Below are 13,734 nucleotides of genomic sequence, written 5' to 3'. Positions count from 1 at the left end.
CAGTATAGAGTATGACATGAGCTCTTGTTGCTCATGTCGGCACCAATGACTCTTGCCGTCTGGGTTCAGAGGTCATCCTCAGTTCGTACAGGCGGTTGGCGGAGTTGGTGAAGGTGGAAAGCCTCGCTCGCGGGGTGGAATCAGAGCTAACTATTTGTAGTATCGTTCCGAGAACCGATCGCGGTCCTCTGGTTTGGAGCCGAGTGGAAGGCTTAAACCAGAGGCTCAGACGATTCTGCGGAGAGCTGGGGTGCAAATTTCTCGACCTCCGCTATCGGGTGGAGAAATGTAGGGTCCCCCTGAATAGGTCAGGCGTGCACTACACGCCGGAAGCGGCTACGAGGGTAGCGGAGTACGTGTGGAGTGCACATGGGGTTTTTTTAGGTTAGAGAATTCCCTCCCTAGGCCCGACAAGACGCCTCCTGAGACGCGGCAAGGCAGGAGTAGGCAAAATGCAACAAGGAATAACAATATTAATGTGCTAATAGTAAACTGCAGAAGCGTCTATAGAAAGGTCCCAGAACTGCTCTCATTAATAAACGGTCACAACGCCCATATAGTACTAGGAACAGAAAGTTGGCTGAAACCAGACGTAAACAGTAATGAAATCCTAAACTCTGATTGGAATGTATACCGCAGAGATAGGCTGGACAGTGAAGGGGGAGGCGTGTTTATAGCGATAAGAAGTGCAATAGTATCGAAGGAAATTGACGGAGATTCGAATTGTGAAATGATTTGGGTGAAGGTCACGGTTAAAGCAGGCTCAGACATGGTAATTGGATGTCTCTATAGGCCCCCGGGCTCAGCAGCTGTTGTGGCTCAGCACCTGAAGAATAATTTGGAAAATATTTCGAGTAGATTTCCCCACCATGTTATAGTTCTGGGTGGAGATTTTAATTTGCCGGATATAGACTGGGAGACTCAAACGTTCATAACGGGTGGCAGGGACAAAGAATCCAGTGAAATATTTTTAAGTGCTTTATCTGAAAACTACCTTGAGCAGTTAAACAGAAAACCGACTCGTGGCGATAATATATTAGACCTTCTGCTGACAAACAGACCCGAACTATTTGAATCAGTTAATGCAGAACAGGGAATCAGCGATCATAAAGCGGTTACTGCGTCGATGATTTCAGCCGTAAATAGAAATATTAAAAAAGGTAGGAAGATTTTTCTGTTTAGCAAAAGTGACAAAAAGCAGATTACAGAGTACCTGACGGCTCAACACAAAAGTTTTGTCTCAAGTGCAGATAGTGTTGAGGATCAGTGGACAAAGTTCAAAACCATGGTACAATATGCGTTAGATGAGTATGTGCCAAGCAAGATCGTAAGAGATGGAAAAGAGCCACCGTGGTACAACAACCGAGTTAGAAAACTACTGCGGAAGCAAAGGGAACTTCACAGCAAACATAAACATAGCCAAAGCCTTGCAGACAAACAAAAATTACGCGAAGCGAAATGTAGTGTGAGGAGGGCTATGCGAGAGGCTTTCAATGAATTCGAAAGTAACGTTCTATGTACTGACTTGGCAGAAAATCCTAAGAAATTTTGGTCCTATGTCAAAGCGGTAGGTGGATCAAAACAAAATGTCCAGACACTCTGTGACCAAAATGGTACTGAAACAGAGGATGACAGACTAAAGGCCGAAATCCTAAATGTCTTCTTCCAAAGCTGTTTCACAGAGGAAGACTGCACTGTGCTTCCTTCTCTAGATTGTCGCACAGTTGACAAAATGGTAGATATCGAAGTAGACGACAGAGGGATAGAGAAACAATTAAAATCGCTCAAAAGAGGAAAGGCCGCTGGTCCTGATGGGATACCAGTTCGATTTTACACAGAGTACGCGAAGGAACTTGCCCCCCTTCTTGCAGCGGTGTACCGTAGGTCTCTAGAAGAGCGAAGCGTTCCAAAGGATTGGAAAAGGGCACAGGTCATCCCCGTTCTCAAGAAGGGACGTCGAACAGATGTGCAGAACTATAGACCTATATCTCTAACGTCGATCAGTTGTAGAATTTTGGAACACGTATTATGTTTGAGTATAATGTCTTTTCTGGAGACTAGAAATCTACTCTGTAGGAATCAGCATGGGTTTCGAAAAAGACGATCGTGTGAAACCCAGCTCGCGCTATTCGTCCACGAGACTCAGAGGGCCTTAGACACGGGTTCACAGGTAGATGCCGTGTTTCTTGACTTCCGCAAGGCGTTTGACACAGTTCCCCATAGTCGTTTAATGAACAAAGTAAGAGCATACGGACTGTCAGATCAATTGTGTGATTGGATTGAGGAGTTCCTAGATAACAGAACGCAGCACGTCATTCTCAATGGAGAGAAGTCTTCCGAAGTAAGAGTGATTTCAGGTGTGCCGCAGGGGAGTGTCATAGGACCGTTGCTATTCACAATATACATAAATGACCTGGTGGATGACATCGGAAGTTCACTGAGGCTTTTTGCAGATGATGCTGTGGTGTATCGAGAGGTTGCAACAATGGAAAATTGTACTGAAATGCAGGAGGATCTGCAGCGAATTGACGCATGGTGCACGGAATGGCAATTGAATCTCAATGTAGCGAAGTGTAATGTGATGCGAATACATAGAAAGATAGGTCCCTTATCATTTAGCTACAAAATAGCAGGTCAGCAACTGGAAGCAGTTAATTCCATAAATTATCTGGGAGTACGCATTAGGAGTGATTTAAAATGGAATGATCATATAAAGTTGATCGTCGGTAAAGCAGATGCCAGACTGAGATTCATTGGAAGAATCCTAAGGAAATGCAATCCGACAACAAAGGAAGTAGGTTACAGTACGCTTGTTCGCCCAATGCTTGAATACTGCTCAGCGGTGTGGGATCCGCACCAGGTAGGGTTGATAGAAGAGATAGAGAAGATCCAACGGAGAGCAGCGCGCTTCGTTACAGGATCATTTAGTAATTGCGAAAGCGTTACGGAGATGATAGATAAACTCCAGTGGAAGACTCTGCAGGAGAGACGCTCAGTAGCTCGGTACGGGCTTTTGTTGAAGTTTCGAGAACATACCTTCACCGAAGAGTCAAGCAGTATATTGCTCCCTCCTACGTATATCTCGCGAAGAGACCATGAGGATAAAATCAGAGAGATTAGAGCCCACACAGAAGCATACCGACAATCCTTCTTTCCACGTACAATACGAGACTGGAATAGAAGGGAGAACCGATAGAGGTACTCAGGGTACCCTCCGCCACACACCGTCAGGTGGCTTGCGGAGTACGGATGTAGATGTAGATGTAGATGTAGTCGTCTCAAATGTTCACAGGCATCTGGCCTATTTTTTAAGGGATTGCATTCATTAAGCATTCGATCTATCACAGTAAATGGCCATTGCTTATAAAGGAGTTTTGTAGAAATCTCCAGATGCTCTCACAGCTTCAAAGCTCTTTATTCTCTCCCCATGCATATTGCCACAGTGCAAGATGTTTCCATTAAAAAGTACACTATGAGATCAAAAATATCTGGACACCTGGCTGAAAATGACTTACAAGTTCATGGTGCTCTCCATCAGTAATGTTGGCATTAAATATGGTGTTGACTGATCCTTAGCCTTAATGACAGCTTCCACTCTCACAGGCATACGTTCATTCAGGTGCTGGAAAGTTTCTTGGGGAATGGCAGCCCATTATTCACGGAGTGCTGCACTGAGGAGAGGTGCAAATTTCTCGACCTCCGCTATCGGGTGGAGAAATGTAGGGTCCCCCTGAATAGGTCAGATGTGCACTACTCGCAGGAAGCGGCTACCAAGTGTAGAGGGGTACGTGTGGAGTGCACATGTGGGTTTTTTAGGTTAGAGAATTCCCTCCCTAGCCCCGACAAGACCCCTCCTGAGACGCGACAAGGTAGTAGTAAGCAAAACGCAAAGGGGAATAACAATATTAATGTGCTAATAGTAAACTGCTCTCATTAATAAACGGTCACAACACCCACATAGTACTAGGGACAGAAAGTTGGCTGAAACCAGATGTAAACAGTAATGAAATTCTAAACTCAGATTGGAATGTATACCACAGAGACAGGCTGGACAGTGACGAAGGAAATTAACGGAGATCTGAAATGTGAAATAATTTGGGTGAAGGTCACGGTTAAAGCAGGCTCAACCACGGTAATTGTATGTCTCTATAGACCCCCTGGCTCAGCAGCTGTTGTGCCAGAGCACCTGAAGGAAAATTTGGAAAATATTTCGAGTAGATTTCCCAACCACGTTATAGTTCTGGGTGGAGATTTTAATTTGGCGGATATAGACTGGGAGACTCAAACTTTTATAATGGGTGGCAGGGACAAAGAATCCAGTGAATTTTTTTAAGTGCATTATGTGAAAACTACCTTGAGCAGTTAAACAGAGAACCGACCCGTGGCGATAACATATTAGACCTTCTGGTGACTAACATATCCAAACTATTTGAAACAGTTAACGCAGATCAGGAAATCAGCGATCATAAAGCAGATTTCAGAGTACTTGACAGCTCAACACAAAAGTTGTATCTCAAGTACAGATAGTGTTGAGGATCAGTGGACAAAGTTCAAAACCATCTTACAATATGCATTAGATGAGTATGTGCCAAGCAAGATCATAAGAGATGGACAAGAGCCTTCGTGGTACAACAACCGAGTTAGAAAACTGCTACGGAAGCAAAGGGAACTTCACAGCAAACATAAACATAGCCAAAGAGTTGCAGACAAACAAAAATTACATGAAGGGAAATGTAGTGTGAGGAGGGCTATGCGAGAGGCATTCAATGAATTCGAAAGTAAAGTTCTATGTACTGACTTGCAGAAAATCCCAAGAAATTTTGGTCTTATGTCAAAGCAGTAGGCGAATCAAAACAAAATGTCCAGACACACTGTGACCAAAATGGTACTGAAACAGAGGATGACCGACTTAAGGCCGAAATACTAAATGTCTTTTTCCAAAGCTGTTTCATAGAGGAAGACTGCACTGTAGTTCCCTCTCTAGATTGTCGCACAGATGACAAAATGGTAGATACAGAAATAGACGACAGAGGAATAGAAAAACAATTAAAATCGCTTAAAAGAGGAAAGGCCGCTGGACCTGATTGGATACCAGTTCGATTTTACACAGAGTACACGAAGGAAATTGCCCCCTTCTTGCAGTGGTGTACCGTAGGTCTCTAGAAGAGTGTAGCATTCCAAAGGATTGGAAAAGGGCACAGGTCATCCCCATTTTCAAGAAGGGACATCAAACAGATGTGCAGAACTATAGACCTATATCTCTAACGTCGATCAGTTGTAGAATTTTGGAACACGTATTATGTTTGAGTATAATGACTTTTCTGGAGACTAGAAATTTACTCTGTATGTATCAGCATGGGTTTTGAAAAAGACGATTGTGTGAAACCAAGCTCGCGCTATTCGTTCATGAGACTCGGAGGGCCGTAGACACGGGTTCCCAGGTAGATGCCATGTTTCTTGACTTCCGCAAGGTGTTCAATACAGTTCCCCACAATTGTTTAATGAACACAGTAAGAGCATATGGACTGTCAGACCAATTGTGTGATTGGATTGAAGAGTTCCTAGGTAACAGAACCCAGCATGTCATTCTCAATGGAGAGAAGTCTTTCAAAGGAAGAGTGATTTCAGGTGTGTTGCAGGGGAGTGTTGTAGGACAGTTGCTATTCACTATATACATAAATGACCTTGTGGATAATATTGGAAGTTCACTGAGGCTTTTTGCGGATGTTGCTGTAGTATATCGAGAGGTTGTAACGATGGAAATTTTTACTGAAATGCAGGAGGATCTGCAACGAATTGACGCATGGTGCAGGGAATGGCAATTGAATCTCAATGTAGACAAGTGTAATTTGCTGCGAATGCATAGAAAGAAAGATCCTGTGTCATTTAGCTACAATATAGCAGGTCAGCAACTGGAAGCAGTTAATTCCATAAATTGTCTGACATCAGGCATTAGGAGTGATTGAAAATGGAATGATCATATAAAGTTGATCAGTAAATCAGATGCCAGACTGAGATTCATTGGAAGAATCCTAAGGAAATGCAATCTGAAAACAAAGGAAGTAGGTTACAGTACACTTGTTCACCCACTGCTTGAATACTGCTCTGCAGTGTGGGATCCGCACCCGATGGGGTTGATAAAAGAGATATAGAAGATCCAACGGAGAACAGCACGCTTCGTTACAGGATAATTTATTAATCACGAAAGCGTTACGGAGATGATAGATAAACTCCAGTGGAAGACTTTGCAGGAGAGACGCTCAGTAGCATGGTACGGGCTTTTGTTGAAGTTTCGAGAACATACCTTCACTGAGGAGCCAAGCAGTATATAGCTCCCTCCTACGTATATATATTGCGAAGAGACCATGAGGATAAAATCAGAGAGATTAGAGCCCACACAGAGGCATACCAACAAGCCTTCTTTCCACGTACAATACGAGACTGGAATAGAAGGGAGAACCAGTAGAGGTACTCAAGGTACCCTCCGCCACACACCGTCAGGTGCCTTGCGGAATATGGATGTAGATGTAGATATATCTATGTGATGACCTCAACCCACAGGAAAAATAATTATCAAAATCTGAACTGTGAAGTCATCCAAAATTCTAGTTGGAAAACCACACTCTTTGTTATGCTTCTCAATTGGTCACGATCCCACTTTGTTTATGAACTGAAAACTCAAATATTCACGAAAAACTGCTCTGAAATTAACCTCAACCGACAAAATTGTGTATATATTATCTGAAACTTCAAAGACATCTAAGACAGTATCTGAAAGGAATTGGAAAAAGTGACAAAATTTCGTGCTTGAACATTTTGGGGGTGGGGGGGGGGGGGTCACCAGACATCTACACACTTTCGAGTATAATACAACAACTTGTAGCAATACAATATCAAAAACTTTTATTACTGGGTAAACAGTCCCTACGTGATTTGACAACTGACATTTATAATTCACGTTCACGTCAGGAAATGCACCAATACGGGAATAGCAGCTTTTAAGTTATTGGGTCAGAACACAAGCAATTATGGCGGTCGCCATAATTTTCATGCGACGCCATATTTCGCGACAAAATACTCTTATTAGTCACTGTCATATATCTAGTCTCATAACAATACATAAAACTATATAAAATAACTGCAATAATTTTGACATGCAATGCAAGGAGAATTAGTTCTAATGAGAGGAAGAAGTTTATATTTACTGGTGTTTCAACAATGACTACCAGGCATCTTTTAATTCACTGATTGTAATTTTATTTTCGTTAGCAAAAAGCAAACATAAACTAGTTTCTTGGTCAGGGGATAGCATTCGGCAAAATCTCTTAACTTTTTGTTGCATACGAAGCGTTGCGTTAGGCAGCACAATGTCGGTGGGTTACAATGATGAGAGCAGGAGACAGGCAGTTCCACTGGTTAATGTTCTCCGGCGAAACGCAAATAAAGTTCCAGCACAGCTGTATCATTAACCCTATGGTGATTAACAAACCACAAGACGCCAGTATATGAACGTTGTTGACATGTCCCCTCTTTCAAAGTACATTACGTAGACATCGCTCATTTTTATACTTTATGCACTGTCCGTGACGCTATCGTCCATAATTACACAGTTCGTCACATTCGTGTAGTCTTAGCCTCAAATACACAGTTCATAGAATTGTTCTTGTGTGTGAACCACACCGTAAACAATGTCCACACTGTTCTCACATTTCAGACTTCGGCAACATCACTGAAAGTCATTTATATGGCACAGTTAATTAAAGTCTTCATTTTCACGGCTTGATAGAATGTGTTAGACAACAGTTCCACCACCCAAAACCAATACCAGCAAAGTTCATTCGCATAAAAGCACTGTTCGTGTCTGCCACAACAAAGTATTGTTAGCGGCACTTTCACAATCCGGTTTATTTGCTCTTAAAGTTCGCTGTCGATGTCATTACATACCGCAGTGGTAAAGAGAATTAACAATCTGATAGTTCGGTATTACGGTCCATACAATTACGTATGCTTTTCACAAAACACAGTACTATTTTTCTGCGCACGCTTCACAGACACACCATCCACCATCCCCTCTACTACACAACAACCTTTCAACTATTGATATCATTATTGCTGTCCCCTGTCTATAGATGTTATATCATTATCATAAATTACATAAATCTTTATAAATGTTATTGGCTGCATTTTTCACAATTAATAATATTCCAAAAGAGAAATTTACAAACTTTACCACAGGTACAAAGCAAGAAACATATTTATCCATTGGCAAACGAAAGAATCACAATTACATCTTTACATTTAAAAACCACAGTAGGAAGTTACATAATCACAATTAGAAACGCCCATGTGAACAAAAGAAAAAGAAGAGAAACCTAAAGAAAATCACGAAAAAAAAATTTATATGCGTGATTAGCAATGCCTTCACACAGTCAGTGAGGCCTGGCACAAAGTCAGCGCTCTAAAACATCCCAAAGGTGTTCTACAGGATTCAGGTCAGGACTCTGTGCTGGCCAGTCCATTACAGGGATGTTATTGTCATGTAACTACTCTGCCATGGGCCGTGCATTATGAACAGTTGCTTGATCATAGTGAAAGATGCAGTTGCCGTCTCCGAATTGCTCTTCAACAGTGGGAAGCAAGAAGGTACGTAAAACATCAATGTAGGCCTGTGCTGTGATAGTGCCACACAAAACAACAAGGGTTGCATGCCCCCTCAATGAAAAACACGACCACACCATAACACCACTGCTTCTGAATTTTTACTGTTGACACTACACACGCTGGACATTCGCCATATCCACACCCCACCATCGGTTCACCACATTGTGTACTGTGATTCATCAGTCCACACAACATTTTTCCACTGTTCAATCGTCCAGTGTTTACACTTCTTACACCAAGCAAGGCGTCGTTTAGTATTTACCGGCATGATGTGTGACTTACGAGTAGCCGCTCGACCATGAAATCTAAGTTTTCTCACCTCCCCCCTAACTGTCATAGTACTTGCAGTGGATCCTGATGCATTTTGGAATTCCAGGGTGATGGTCTGGATAGATGTCTGCCTATTACACATTACGACCCTCAACTGTCAGCAGTCTCTGTCAGTCAACAGACGAGGTCGGCTTGTACGCTTTTGAGCTGTACGTCTCTCTTCACGTTTCCACTTCACTATCACATCGGAAGCAGGAGTGTAGAAATCTCGTGTACAGACTTATGACACAAGTTACACCCAATCACCTGACCACGTTCAAAGTCCGTGAGTTCTGCAGAGGGTCCCATTCTGCTCTCTCGCAATATCTAATAATTACTGAGGTCGCTGATATGGAGTACCTGGCAGTAGGTGGTAGCACAGTGCACCTAATATTAAAAACGTATGTTTTTGCGCGTTACGTATGTACGTTGGCTCTTCGGATTGTCTATCACTGTGCAGAGAATTCTTCCATATGACACTGAGGGTCTCCAACTACTTGAATCTCCTAATGTGTCAGTATTCCATATTGGCAAATAAAAACATTTGGACGGTACTCTCTCTCTCTCTCTCTCTCTCTCTCTCTCTCTCTCTCACACACACGCAGACTTAGCACAATCCTGGTTAAAATGTGGTTAATGACCAATCTTTTCTAAAAGAGAACAAGTTCTGCATGAGGTTTCTTCAGTTACTAGATTTATTGCATTAATAAACAACAACTGCCATAAAATATACTAATTTATTAATATCAATAAGATAACTTGTGTGACACTTATTTTGCTCATGCACTATTAATGCAATAAATCAAGTAACTGAAGAAACTCATTGTAGAACTTGGGCAGTCTTAGATCAGACTGACCATTAATCACGCTTTCCACAAGATTGTGCTATGTTCAACATTCTCAAATAAAACGTGTACACCGAAACAGGAATTGGAATTATTCTACATGTTTTGCACATTATTTCCAAGTTGATCAATAGGTTCACTTTTACGTTCACTGATATTGCTGTATTTACATAAGAATTAATCTTTTTTCAGGAACTGCGGGAAGATATTTTGCTACGACTGCTCAGAATTTGTGATGCCTCTGCCAAATGAACAATTGTACGACCCCGTGCGAGTTTGCACGGGCTGCTTCGCACGTCTGCAAGAAGCCGCAGTGCCACAGCCATCTTCGCGAACTGCCTTGCCGCAAGTCTCTCTGGCGAGGCCACAGCAGGGTATTTCTCTGGGCAGCGAGAGCGGGGCGTACCCCCTGCGACCAGGGCCGCCTGCAGAGAACTGCAAGCAGGCCACGGCTTCGGATCACGTTGCCAAGTGCTCCAAGTCGGCAGTGACGGCGGCGTCCACGTAGGCGCACTGTTTCCTTTTTAATTTTTCCTTCATTGTGACCCAGGCTCACTGTGCACAAACTAGGCAAAAAAAAACTTCTGTGCAATAACACATGCCTGTGTTTCTGTAAAAGTTTTCCCCTTTGCTGTACATTCAGTTTTTGATACTGATCTTGCAGCTGTGTGATGTGGCAGGGGCAAAATTTACACATTTGTACAGAGTATATAGTTCCTGAAAGTCTCTTTCTGTGCCACATTAGCACATTATGCCAGTACTGCTGAATTACATATATTTTCTCATCTCTAGTAATGTATTTTTCATTTAAGTAACATGACATTTTATATTTAACGGTCGTACCATTTTCGATATTACTTCGGGAAGCCCTTTCTGTACAGAAGTAAATATTAAATGAATAGCATTTCCGACAGTCCGAAATGAAAGTATTCTATTAAATGGGTGCTAAAGATGGGAATGTTTGTCATGATTCAAATGTTAAAAAAAAAAAAAAAAATTGTGTACACAGAGTATTTTTATCACACAATTGGTTTTTATGCTGCAGCATTTTGTTCCATTGGAGAGGTACTATAGTTGCAGTTATTCTTGTGTGTAGTTTCAGAAACAGACAAAGGATCAGAAAACTTTTTTGTCTTATTTATAACATTAATTTTGTTGTTTCAGTTCCTGTGGAAATTATATTTGGTATGTTAGCTGTAAAAGCATTTAGTTGACACAGAATATAATGTCATTGTTATATGTGTACATTGTGCAGTGTGCCCTTTCACATTTAGTGGTGCAAGCACTTTTTATTCTGAAGCTTTTCCAAGTGTGATAAAATAAACAGCCTCTTGTAGAAAAGATTTTATAAACATGCAAGAATTCTTTGTAGTAATTTTATATTTTAAGGTAGCAGTATTTGCTGTGATTAGATAATATTGCATGCCTCTAATATGAATATTTACATGCTGATCTGATTGAAAATGACAGATTGTTAATTGTAAACTTTATATGCCCATGAGTTTACTATGTGAAACCTTCATCACTAAGATCTAGCTGGTCTTTGGTAACATTCTTCATTAAATGTGCTACGGCAGATGCATTCTGAAGAAAATACTGATGCATCTGTCATAGTAATGTGCCTCGTGTCTCGCAAATTTTTCGGAGTTGAGGTCTAATGGTTGCTGTGGTAATGTATGTGATAATAAATTCAAGTTTAAGGAGTGTGTAATTCGTATTACAGTAGGCTGTTTCTGGAGGGGGGGTGGGGCGAGCAATAAATATTCAGTAATATGGTTCTATTTTAAATACAGTAAGTGGTATATCAGTATTTTTCTACTTTTATTTCATATATAAATGTAAATTGTCCAAGTCCTATCATTAGCAAAGTAGAATGCAGTTATTTCGCCTGCAGGAGTTTTATGATGAGCTTACCAAACAGTATTTCAAATTAAAGACCCTCCATTTTAACATTTATTTATTCTTACCAAATATGCAGCAACCAGTCGCAAAATCATGTTTTATTTATTCACTTTTGCAAATAGATTTCAAATGATTAACAGCCATCATCGGTGCTTTCAACCAATATGTGCCCTGAGTAGTAATACTGTCTTAAGCACAGGTATTACTACTCAGGGCACATATTGGTTGAAAGCACCAATGATGTCTGTTAACCAGTGAATAAATAAAACATGATTTTGTGACTGGTTGCTGTATCTTTGGTAATTTTATGGTTTATGGTCGCTGCACGACTTGGAAACCACATGGAGCCCACCATTCATTTATTTATTCATTTGTTTCATTTCTGGAAATGTCTGTATTGGTGTGCTACAGAATCTGTCTCCTTAATGTCGAAGTATTTTAATACAAAACGTTATTCTTTTAATTCACCATTCATTTGTTATCCATTAATTTTGAATAAGAAATAGTTGTCGTGGAACAGTTGCTCCCAGTGTTCAAAATCTTTTAAAAAGTGTTATAAAACTTTTTTAGATTTATTCATTGCTGTGTTCTTCCCAAATACCAAAATGTTTGGTGGTTTTGTGATATTACTTATCGTAATTAGTCGTAAGTGTAAGTTAAAGGAAACCTCTTTATCAGTGTTATTTAGCTGTTGGACCTCTCCATTAGCATTATAAGCCCTCATTGTGCAGAGCTGTATTACAAAAAAATCTAAGGCTGTAATTTAATATTTACCCTCATATGATAATATAAGATGATGCTTTACTGTGTAACAGCTGCCTTATCCCCTCTCTGATGATGACTGAATAATGATACAAAATGTAATTATTCTGTCATGTAAATTTCTGTGAATGGGCTTCAATTAAGAAATGTGATGGAATTTAATGTGATAAACTGAACAGCTTTGTTCTTGCTGGACTGAGTACGAAAGCGGCTGTTAATATGTAAAAGACTGTCACTGTACATTACTCTGTACATAAGCGGAAAGGACGTAGCAGTGCTGCATCAATAATGTAGACATACTGAAAATGAATGTGATGTGGCTCAGGTATGAGTTTGTGACTTATTATTAGTGTAAATAAATTTATTGTACTAGAGAAATTATGTTTGATTTTGTTGCGAAGAGAAACTTGAATGTTTTTGCTTTTGTAAAACTAATTCCTAAATTCGTGTTCCACACAATATTCTATTTTGTTCTCTCTTCTCTTACTCACTAAATAAGTTGGAGAAGTGTTCAGTAGTTCACGCACACACGCACACACACACACACACACACACACACACACACACACACACACACACACACACACACCTACCTTTGTGCAAGCCCTGATTTTCTTACCTGGTCTTCACGGTCCTTATGCGAAATGTACGTTGGCGCTTCTCTAAATTTCCTCAACATTGTTTTGCGAATAATACATTGTTTCCCCTGCAGAGATTCCAATTTGAATTCACGAAGCATCTCTGTAATGCATATATGTAGATCAAACCTACCAGTAACAGATCTAGCAGCACACATCTGAATTGCTTTGATGTCTTCCTTTAAAATAAAGTTCTGTGTACTGACTTGGCAGAAAATCCCAAGAAATTGTGGTCTTATGTCAAAGCGGTAGGTAGATCAAAACAAAATGTCCAGACACTCTGTGACCAAAATTGTACTGAAACAGAGGATGACAGACTAAAGGCCGAAATACTAAATGTCTTTTTCCAAAGCTGTTTCATAGAGGAAGACTGCATGTAGTTCCTTCTCTAGATTGTCGCACAGATGACAAAATGGTAGATATCAAAATGGTGACAGAGGAATAGAAAAACAATTAAAATGGCCCAAAAGAGGAAAGGCCGCTGGACCTGATTGGATACCAGTTCGATTTTACACAGAGTACGCAAAGGAACTTCCCCCCCTTCTTGCAGCGGTCTACCATAGGTCTCTAGAAGAGTGTAGCGTTCCAAAAGATTGGAAAGGGGCATGGGTCACACC

At 40.8% G+C, this 13,734-nt stretch overlaps 1 protein-coding gene across 4 annotated transcripts in view; it reads left to right on the top strand.

The window, feature by feature from the left end:
- Positions 1-12,857, top strand: part of LOC126285357 (myotubularin-related protein 3) — a 158,734-nt gene extending 145,877 nt beyond the window's left edge. For all 4 annotated transcript variants that reach the window (XM_049984679.1, XM_049984677.1, XM_049984676.1 and 1 more), the window contains one exon: positions 10,008-12,857. In XM_049984679.1, coding sequence (XP_049840636.1) covers positions 10,008-10,323 — 316 coding nt within the window. In that variant the 3' untranslated portion in view covers positions 10,324-12,857. The remainder of the gene's footprint in view (positions 1-10,007) is intronic.
- Positions 12,858-13,734: the final 877 nt, after the last annotated feature.

The sequence above is a fragment of the Schistocerca gregaria genome, chromosome 8, assembly GCF_023897955.1.
Source record: "Schistocerca gregaria isolate iqSchGreg1 chromosome 8, iqSchGreg1.2, whole genome shotgun sequence".
NCBI classification, from domain to species: Eukaryota; Metazoa; Arthropoda; class Insecta; order Orthoptera; family Acrididae; genus Schistocerca; species Schistocerca gregaria.
Note: the sequence above shows the minus strand (reverse complement) of the source record. Positions and strands in the feature narration are given on the sequence as shown.